Source organism: Barbus barbus (genome assembly GCF_936440315.1).
Source record: "Barbus barbus genome assembly, chromosome: 36".
NCBI classification, from domain to species: domain Eukaryota; kingdom Metazoa; phylum Chordata; class Actinopteri; order Cypriniformes; family Cyprinidae; genus Barbus; species Barbus barbus.
The window spans coordinates 2,500,834-2,511,875 of record NC_136714.1 but is presented as its reverse complement, the minus strand read 5'-3'; the positions used below and the strand labels follow the sequence as shown (position 1 = coordinate 2,511,875).

The 11,042-nt window shown below is 36.9% G+C and overlaps 1 protein-coding gene across 1 annotated transcript in view; it reads left to right on the top strand.

Moving 5' to 3' along the window:
- Positions 1-1,095: 1,095 nt before the first annotated feature.
- LOC306855729 (PDZ and LIM domain protein 4-like) overlaps positions 1,096-11,042 on the top strand; it is a 35,248-nt gene continuing 25,301 nt past the window's right edge. Inside the window, exons 1-2 of the mRNA XM_079394559.1 lie at positions 1,096-1,228; positions 7,494-7,645. Of these exons, the coding sequence (XP_079250685.1) occupies positions 1,136-1,228; positions 7,494-7,645 (245 nt within the window). The 5' untranslated portion in view covers positions 1,096-1,135. The remainder of the gene's footprint in view (positions 1,229-7,493; positions 7,646-11,042) is intronic.

Sequence of the window (11,042 nt, the reverse complement as noted above, 5' to 3'; positions counted from 1 at the left end):
AAGCAGATGTCATAACAATGTCATTCATAAATTCATACGAGCTTCCTTCAGGCTGTGAAAATACAAACGGAAGGCAGAAACAATTCAATTCAACTTCTAAACAATTCAAAAAATATTTTTTTTTTTTATGTGAAGATCATTTACAAAATCTAAGAAAAAAAAATCTAAAACTAATATTTTTCCATTGTAAAGAACCACAAATGCCAACAAAGAACCTTTTATTTTTAAGAGTGTCACTAAAATCAATTAAGCTGTTTTGTTGTGAGATAAATAAGCCCAACTGGGTTTTAAATCTTTCTTTCTGCACTAAAAAGTTTTCATTGTGTATAATGTTGTGTTAATTTGCATATGCACTGGATGATTTGTGTGTTCTGTTGTAATGAAGCCTTTAGAGATGAAAATTAGTTTTGTTCTTAATTTGTTTGTTATGTTTGGGAAATATCACATTCATAAATGTCGATGGGCAAAAAGTACACCTAGCTTTGTGATGTTAGAGCTATGTCCAGTAGCCTATTTTAAACAGAATGCTAAGGGCAAAAAGACTAAGGATTGTTGTAAAGCTTTGAAATTTTATCCTTTTTATGTATTTTGTAATTAGAGATATGGATTTGTTTCAATAGGCTCCTCCTCTGTAGGCTATATAGTTCTTCATTTTTGTGTTGTTTATTTAGCAGTTTTGTTTATTATTACTGTTATTATTTTTACACATGTTGTGTGAGTTGTTACTAGATATAGTTTTTTTTAAGTGTTCTATTTGTATTTGAATAAGCATTCCTTTTTACTGAATAACTGGTTGACTTATACTGTATGAGATAGAGTGGGCTGAGGGGCAAATAGCAATTTTCTATTTTTCTACTATTTATGTTATTATTTTTGCTTTTTATTTATTTTTATAATAATTATTATTGTTTTGATTTGATTATTGTACCTTACTGTGGTTTAACTCTTTGTATTATTGCGTTTTTGTCTGTTAATGAAACCCCCAGTGTTCTGTTGCAGTGGGCGGGTTGTGAAGTTGTTCCTCTCCTGAAGCGCTGCTCTGAGTGGCTCCTCCTCGCGCGTCAGCGCTGGTTTTATTTAAAGAGTGAATGAGGAGAGCGCAGTTTTTCTGCTGTGGATACTGTTTGACTCAAATATGTCTCACACTGTGACTCTCGCCGGTCCCTCGCCGTGGGGTTTTCGTCTGGTGGGTGGACGGGACTTCAGCACACCGCTCACCATTTCAAGAGTACGTCTTTTCTTATTCTTCTCTTTAATGATGAACTTTTTTTTCAGTGCCGGGTTCACGATGCATATCAAAGATACTGGTTGCTCTTTTATGCTCATTAAACTTAATGAGGTTCTCTTACAATTTGGGCTCAGTCCAGAGATTGAGGACTTGAGAGATTTAGGAGAAAAATTTAAAAAGCAGGAGACTTAAAGGGAAAGTTCACCCAAAAGTGAAAATGATGACAGCATCGTTTACTCACTGTACAGCTGTTCCAAACCTGTACGAGTTTTTTTCTTCTGCTGAGCACTTAAGAAGATATTTTGAAGAATGTTCATAACCTAACAGCTGACGGTAGCCATTGGCTTCCATAGTATAACCTTTTAGTTACCCATTTTCTTCAAGATATCTTCTTTTGTGTTCAACTGAAAAAAAAACTTGGAACAACATGAAGATGAGCAAATACTGACAGAATTTTGATTTTGGGGCAAACTCTCACTTTATGAAGAGATCTATGAGAAATATTTCAGAGATCTCCTTTGTGATTTTCACATTTCTTTGGGCACTGACTTCGATGCTTCTCAAATGAATGAAAAGCTGAATCATGCTCGACAAACCCTATCATTTACTGTGCTTTTGTGGTCAGTAAATGCTTGTGCCAGAAGAAATCTTACTCCGCTGCCTTCCACTCGCATTGCTTTAGAAAAGCGGCAGCTGGTTTTCACCAATTAATATTTACATCCAGCCGGGGCTTTATCTGTGGTATGAAGTGGTCATGGATGTTTAGTCTACTCCATCCATCCATCTATCAAGCCAGTGGATGTTTGGATGGAGTGGATGCAGTTTTATTAGAGGTGATAAAAATCCAAATCCTACAAATAATATAACCCCCAGCCAGAATAAGAACCTTGCGTTGAATGCTTTTGATGTTGTGCAGGCCAAAGAAATATCTGCAACTTGTAAAGATAGCAGCTTGATCGTACTGAAAGCTAGTGAAAGGCTCATCAGCACCATTGGCTTGAGCATGAAACTGGTAAAGTGGAGGCTCGGCTTCGGATATTTTGCATTCACGTCCTACGAAGGTTTCCATCTGGCACTGGGGAGAGATTTCCCAGTAAATGCTGAGATTAATAGGTCAGCCACAGGTTTTGTTAGGGAAAGTGTCTGTTAGGGTTGCAGATGTTAAGTTGTCTGTTGGCAAAATAGCCATTTTTCCAGAATCAGAATGGAAAGCCTCCAAATGGAAAAGAGGTAACAGTTTAAACACAACCCAAGATGCAGTTTTAGTAAAATGAGTGTGGACGGCTGATTCGGATAAAGTGGCAGATGCATTGGTAATATGAAGAAGTTGTGTTGAAATCTGCAGTTACAATAGCCATAGGGTCCCTTGTTGTCAAATGCTTTCGTTTCTGGGCTAATGGGTTGAACATTTGGTGTTTTCCTGGTGAATGTGAGAGTGGTGAGGTAAAAGCTGTGACTGAATCACTGCCAAGCCCAATACATAACAAATTGTCAGCACTTGTCCAGACTGACAAACATGGCCATCCATTCACAGGAATTCACAGCCCCGTGTCACACAGAAGGCAGAATGGAGCAATGCTTTCACGACTCTTCACTACAAAATAACTGAAAAGATCTGAATCTCATTTTCATTTATCTATGATAAACTTTACATTTGTCCGAACCGGTTAAGCATGCACCGTTTTATAAACATATTTACTCTGTTAATCTTCAGTGTCTGGCTGGCTCCTTTGGGGATTTCACAAGGCTAATTTATTGCATCCAAGGCCTTCCTCTTGTTCTTGCTCTGTAAGGGCATGCAGTAATGCTGGCACGCTGCAGCTCATTGTCCACAGTCGTTCAGCTCTGCATTCATAGCACAGCCACATTCCAGGAAGCCATGTGACATTATTCAAAATGAGATTAAGTGGCAAATAGGAGATTTTCAAGCACAGTACTCATCAAAGTTCACAATTGTTCAGCCTCATGGGCGTTTCGCCAAGCAGCACTGTTAAAGTTGAGCATCTGTTCAAATGCTCTATACAACTGAAAAAAATGGGTCTCTGCTCTATTATGACAGGGCTATGGACGGTAGCGAAAAAACAATGCTTAAATGCCAAGGATTACCTAATCAAACAATACTTGCCCAAAAAACTCTACAGTATGCGAATTCATCTGATGATAGGTAGAAGCTAGGCAGATGCCAGCACTGACAGGTTGCGTGACATGCCCCCATCCTTGAAAAACAATACAAAATAACAAACGTTCAAGAAAATGTTCCAGTTTACAATAAACACAGGTTCATTCTGCAAAGATAAACATGGTTTGTGCTGACCACAATGAAAGCATGATTCACTGTTGCATGGTAAGCATATTCGGTAATTTGTCGGGACTAAAGATCTGGATCCTGAAGCTAAACCAGTTTAGAACAGTGGCTCTAACTTTGTGTCATAAGAATTTTGAATTTAAAAACATAAGCAGTTATACAGTGAGGTCTTGTGCAACATTCAGGATAGGTTGTTGTAAAATGGCATTGTGGTACACTGAAACCAACATTTTTGACTCTTTATATCCAATTTTCAGTGAGTGTTCAGGGAACAAAGTATACATCATTTTTCATATTCCCATTATAATCATTAAACATTTTAAGGGGTTTAAAGCACATCCTTTCTCCTCATCATTCTCTCTGCATTGTCAAGTTCTGATAATGTAGGCCTATTTCCAATGTTTTTCTCTGTAAAGCTTAGCTTTTTTTGGCCAAAACATACTTCAGTTTTCTTAGATCAGTGTGAAAAATTTGTAAAAAAGGTACAAAAGCTGTAACTCTGTGGTGGTACTTTTTCAATAGATACACTATTGTACCTTAGATGTGGACCTTTTAAGGTACCAATATGGATCCTTTAGGTCCAAATTTGTACCTTTTGAAAAGGTCCCACCCTAGTGATAGCTTTTGTACCTTTTTTTTCTGAGTGCACAAACTCTCCAGTGAGTTCACATCACATAAATTGCCCTCTGTAACTAGTCATTTTCTGAGCAGGGTAAACCAAAATGTTTCAAGATAAAGCACCATGTGTCTTAGTTTGACTCGGGACAGTCACACACATGGCAATGAAGCTTGTTAAATGGGATGAATTAGCCTTATTAGTAGGTCAGGAGCGTCTGTTTGCAAAATATTTAGGGTTGTACATATGGTCTTGGCTTATTATAGGCAGTTTGCTGATATAATTATGTAGTTAATGACTTTTAGGTAGGCTAAATCCCACTGTAATATCAACAGTGTCCTGTACTTAGGAACAATTTCAGGCAATTTCCTGGCTTTACATCAAAAGTGGACATTTAGAGGTCTCTGAATACTTCAACTTCATTGTATCTACAGTGTGTTGTTATAGTGGATCTGTAACAATAGTGACTGTATCAACGTATATCAAAGAATTTTAGATTATTTTTAATTATTTTTACTAGGGCTGGACAATATGGTCAAAAATATTACCACAATATTTATTTTTCCATTTCATACAATATCAATACCATAAATGGGAAAATGGGAAATGCTTTCCACATGTTTGTTAGACCTTGAGAATGAATGTAAAGATCATTTGTTTGTTCACAATTCAACTCAGAGCTCCCTTTTAATTTAGGGCCCCATAAAATCTTTTTTTTTATTTTCTGTCTTCCATTTTATTTTTCCTGGATACAATGGTGTCTAATTAATTTTTTTTTTATAAAACTTTAACATTTTTACCAATCTTTTAAAATGGAATGAAATGAAAACATAATTTACCACAAATTATTGCATTTTTTGTCAAATAAGTACTGTATAATCTATATAAAATTATGAAGACATATTTGCATTTCATCACTATTATTAAGTAGATTTTGATCCAGAGATAAAAAAAAATGGTGGCTGCTGTAAAATCACATGACCAGTTTTATCCCCATGAACTGAACAGATAGCTGAGTTTAGTTTAAGAGATCTCAAAACCAGCGAGTGCTGGCAGGATGTGTGGTAAGGGTGAGTTAGACAATATAATTACTGAAAAGTGTTGTCATGTGTAGAGATGAAGTCTAACACATAAATGTGGATAAATAAGGAATTCAGCCATTGTTTACTGTAATTTTAAAAAAGAATATTATGGTTCTTGCTTCTCATGAGAACTTTGCCATTAAAACCATGTTTAGATAAATATTTCTCCATAAATCTAAAGAAAAAACAAGAAAAGGAGTTTCAATTAGCCTTTTTTTAGATTGTTTTATTACAAAGATCTTTGGCATTATTATGTTCCTTTTATGACTTCATTATTTCCTTTTCTATTGTCAGAAAAAGAAAAAATATTTCTCATTACTTTAAGTAAAAAATAAAAAAATCCAACATAGGCTCATTGGAAAAACTTACCTCTACTTTCAATTCGCCGCAGGTTCCAGCTGAAATGACCACTAGTGGCGGTAAAACAACAACAACTTTTAATCCTTTCCACACAAATTATGGTTGAAGGGGCAGATTATTGATTAATGAAGACTTTTTCCTTGCACAGTACTCTTATAACCTCAGAAGTGCAGGGGACCCAAATTTTTTGTCAGTAGATCTCCTTATACATAAAATATTTACTTGATCAATCCCCTGGGATTTTAGGTTAATATTTTAATAATTTAATGACACATTGAGTTCTCTGATAACAGTTAATGGTCACATGACATGCAAGTAAACAGATACAATATTACAATATAAAGACCCCTCTGTCAAGCTCCTGAAATTTGCAGATGACACCACACTGATCGACCTCATTCAGGATGGTGACGAGTCTGCTTACAGACAGGAGGTTAAGGAGCTGGCTGTCTGGTGCAGTCTTAAGAACCTGGAGCTCAACACGCTCAAAACTGTGGAGATGATCGTGGACTTCAGGAGAAACCCCCCTGCTCTCCCCCCACTCACCATCATGAACAGCACTGTGACTGCAGTGGAGTCATTCAGATTCCTGGGCACCACCATCTCTCAGGACCTGAAGTGGGACAATCACATAGACTCCATTGTGAAAAAGGCCCAGCAGGGGTTGTACTTTCTTCGCCAGCTGAGGAAGTTCAACCTGCCACAGGAGCTGCTGAAACAGTTCTACTCCGCCATCACTGAATCCATCCTCTGCACTTCAATAACTGTCTGGTTCAGCTCAGCTACCAAATCTGACCTCAGAAGACCACAGAGGGTATAGTCCGGACTGCTGAGCGAATCACTGGTACAACCCTCCCCACTCTCCAAGAACTGTACTTATCCAGAGTGAGCAAAAGGGCTGGTAAAATCACTCTGGACCCCTCACATCCAGCACACTCCCTCTTTGAACTGTTACCGTCTGGTCGACACTACAGAGCTCTGTGCACCAGAACGACCAGACACAGGAACAGTTTCTTCCCTCAGGCAATCCATCTCATGAACATTTGAACTCTTAACAATAAACATGAAACACAACACTATCATACTTTTTATTTGTATTATTTATTTAACACACATACTTATTATATTTCAAATTTGCACCTAATACACCTGTACATACTAAATTGTCTATTTTGTATATTGTGTTTGTGCTATTTTGCACATTTTCCATTTTGTATATTTGTACATAATTTTTATTATCTGTGTCCTGTTGCTGTCATTCTGTCGCACTGTGGAGCTACTGTCACTAAAACAAATTCCTCGTACGTGCAAACATACCTGGCACTAAAGCTAATTCTGATTCTGATTGTAGTAGTAATTATAAAAAATGAAGGCAGAAATGTTACTGCTGTATAGCTATTACAGTTGTACTGCAAAGTAAAAATGAAATTATTTTTATTATTTTACACTACAATATTAATGTTTATGTCTAAAGTTCTTCACTTTCAAATGTTCAAACCCTCAAGCTTATAACATTTCAAATCCTTGAGCTTTTATTTTGGCAGAATACTCGTAAACTTCTGTCCACAAAAATATAGAAAATTATGCATGAATCATGTAAATAAAAAGAACATGGTGCTTGCAACGCCAAGGTCATTGGTTTCATTCCCAGGTAATCCATAATGCGCTTACACAGTACTCCAGTCACTATGGAGCTGCCTCATAAGCATGGATTCATCACATTGAATAGTCATTACATATCACATTAATCAAGTGAATGACTGATCATCTGTCATTGGTCTAGTTGTCAGCTTTGTCTCACTGATGGTTTCCAGTCAGTCAGTAATAGTACCTTGCAGGCGCTGTAGTGTTTGTCTTGGGTGTGGTGCTGCTTTAACCTTTCTTTTGTTTGTCTTTTGTTAGATAACACCTGCGAGTAAAGCAGCGCTGGGCGATTTGTGCCCTGGAGACACCATCCTAGCCATCAATGGAGAAAGCACAGAGACCATGACACACATGGAGGCTCAGAACCGCATTAAAGCCTGCACCGATCAGCTTGTGTTGGCCATCAGCAGGTAAATCTGCCTTACTGTCCATTAGGGGTGGAACAGTTCAACATTTTCATGGTTTGGTTTGTATCAGGGTTTTAGAGTCACGGTTTCAGGAAAAACTATACTGTCAAGTAAAAATAAAGAAAATAAGAATAATCTATCGAACTACAAGCAACAGCACAAATAAATACAATAGAGCTAAGATACAAATAAAGTTTTTTGGTAAGTCTATAGCATTAGTTTTTAGGTACAGAAATTGAATAAAGTAATCAAATGTAAAACAGAATTGCATATTTGACTGTGTAAATTAAAGATGAATATTTATTAAAGTTACAAAAGCGATTCAATCAAGAGCAGTGAGTGATTTCTTTGTTGTTGCTGTTTGATTAATATTAAGAAAGTGCTGTCACTTTAAGAGAATGCACTGATCCAGTGCACTAATACTGTACATTCAGCCGGCTATGTCTGCTATAGGATACTTACCCAGACCAAAGTTACCAAAAGTTTAACTTTTCTGAAATAAAACGTCCTACGTCAAGCGCCTTTTTGACAGCTGACCAATGACAAGCGAGTGGCCAGTCGTTTCCATAACAACAAAAACAACAAGAAAAAGGAAAAGATAGCCGGCAGACAGATCGTACTAGTTTCGGAGCACTAGGAGTTGTATGAAACCGTGTATCATCCAACCGGAGATCCTGGACTAAATTGTTGGACGTACCATACAGTTTTCTTTCCCGTTTAATGTCGTGCTCCCACAAATGTCGTTGTGAACCGACATACCCTCCCCGTTTCAAAAGCCAACGCTAGGCTGCTATTTGTTACCAAAATTTTACTGAAAAAGCGCTCTTGACAACTTTTTCTAGTCAAAAAAGTGTGAACGCCCTTACGCGTCATGCATGGTGGTTGGCAAAGCGACTGGAAGGTGCATACCGCCACCTACTGCACGACACCGGCATGACAGCTGATGTAAACTAACGATCGGGCTTAGGAGAGCCGATACCGATCTTTTTAAAAAATGCTTCATCGGTTCAGGATGTACCTATAATATACACGCCATGGTTCAGCTGCGAGCTGCAAAAAAATACCGGTTGTGAAAGAACTATGAGCGTGGCGCTTCTGCGCTGTTACCACTCTGCTTATGCATTCAGTATGAAACGGCCACTTTTCATTGATTTTCACATATCATTTTAATCGTGACAGTCGTAATAAATTAAATTAATTGTTTAATTGTTCAACCCACTTATCTTGAACTTGAGGGGGAATTTTGTTCATTCTGGTGCATTTATGCCCCAAGCCCCTGTACATTTCTTTCCCCTTAAAAGTTTAAGCCATCATCGCAATGGCAATATGATAAGACAATCCTTTTCACACCAACAGATTTTTAGTGTGTGAGTGTCAGATTCACCCAGAGGCATCATATGCTACATCTTGCCATATTTGGTGTGTGTTCTCAGAGCGAGCTGCTCTTGTTGTTTGGAAAAGCCCTGAACTCTTGGTAGACCTGCTCATATATCATCTTTCGACATTAAGTGGTACATTCACATAGGAGTAGTAAATTTATTTAAGGATACTCTGGGTTTTTTATACTCTGCATTCGAATGGGAACTTTAGAGACTCCTTTAGTTTTCCTCCACAGCTGATCACATTTCAAAAACTTTTTTTTCCACCAGTAAATCTACATGACTAGAGTAATAACAGAATTCTACATTTTGTCAGCATCTGATCTCTGCTGTCTTCGTAGGTGTTTTTTATGGCCTGCGTAGATGGCCCTGTGAAGGTCATGTGACAGCATTGTAAATGTAAAAACAAGGCCCCCTGTATCTATTGGTATGTGACCTTTAGCATATGCCAATGAGTTGTTTGTATTAGTCTGTGCTTTTGAAATGAGTTGTGCGCTGGCACGATAAGCACCGTTTCATTCCCGTGTGCATGGATGTACTGGAGCAGGGCGGGGAAACTGATTACAGACTGCAGATTTTGTTTTCCGTGTGTTTGGATGGAAATGCTTAAAACATGCCACCCAGAATCATATTGAATCATATTCTTCTTGAGACTTTGTATTAGACATATATTAAAATCAAAAACAATAAAGAGACATATTATGCAAATGTGTGAAACCATAAAGCCAGTTGCTGGGGTATATTTATAGCAATATCCAAAAACACATTGTATGGGTCAAAATGATTGATTTTTATTTTATGCCAAAAATAATTAGGACATTAAGTAAACATCATGTTCCATGAAGATATTTGGTAAATTTCCTGCTGTAAATATATCAAAACTTAATTTTTAATTAGTAATATGCTTTCCTAAGAACTTCATTTGAACAACTTTAAAGGTGATTTTCTCAATATTTTGAGTTTTTTGCACCCACAGATTCCAGATTTGCAAATAGTTGTATTTCCGCCAAATATTGTCCGTTCCTAACAAACCATACATGAATGGAAAGCTTATTTATTCAGCTTTCAGATGATGCATAAATCTCAATTTTGAAAAATTGACCCTTATGACTGGTTTTATTGTCCAGGGTCACATATGTTAGTAGTTGCTGTTTCAGTTGAGAGATGCATAGATAATAAATTGAAAAAATTAGTGAAACATTATAAATAAACCAATTCAGGTGTAGCCAAAGAATGTGCAAAAACAAAACTTCTATGCCCCCCACATTTAGAGTATACAAGTCAACAAATATGAGTTTTTCAGTGGTTGGTTGTTAAACTACTACCTATAATCCTAAAATGTGGTCATAGCCTTGTCAACTATCAACAGTTTTTATGATAATTAGCCAGTGTGTTATTTTAGCCCTGTCATAGTTTATGTGCTTATGCAGTGAATTGAATAAATAACTGATTACACTGTGGTAGTATTACAATCAGTGTTGGGGGTAACACATTAAAAGTAACACGAGTTACGTAATCAGATTACATTTTTTCAAGTAACTAGTAAAGTAACACCTTACTTTTAAATTTACAAAGAAAGAGTTACTTTTTCAAATAAGCAACGCAAGTTACTTAGTTTTCCCATGTATTGACTGACAGCTCTCCTGTCCCTGTGTTGAGAGAAATGTGCAGAGGCAGAAACTCTTCCTTCAGCCGGAGGCTTATCCATTTCACTTTTGGTGTGAAAGGGCCTTTACAGTCGCCAAAAATATAACTTTTGGGTTTTTTGTTATTAAAAAAACTAAAACAAATAAGCAAGCCCAGCCCAGGTGACAAAAAAGTAATTCAAAACTAATGTAATGCATTGCTTTCCATAAAAAGTAACTAAGTATCGCGATTAGTTACTCTTATATGGAGTAGTGCAATATTGTAATGCATTGCTTTTAAAAGTAACTTTCCCCAACACTGATTACAATATTAATTTATGGTGTGCCTTGTAATAAATCACAGGTTATCATTAAAAATGTACATGGTTGAGCATT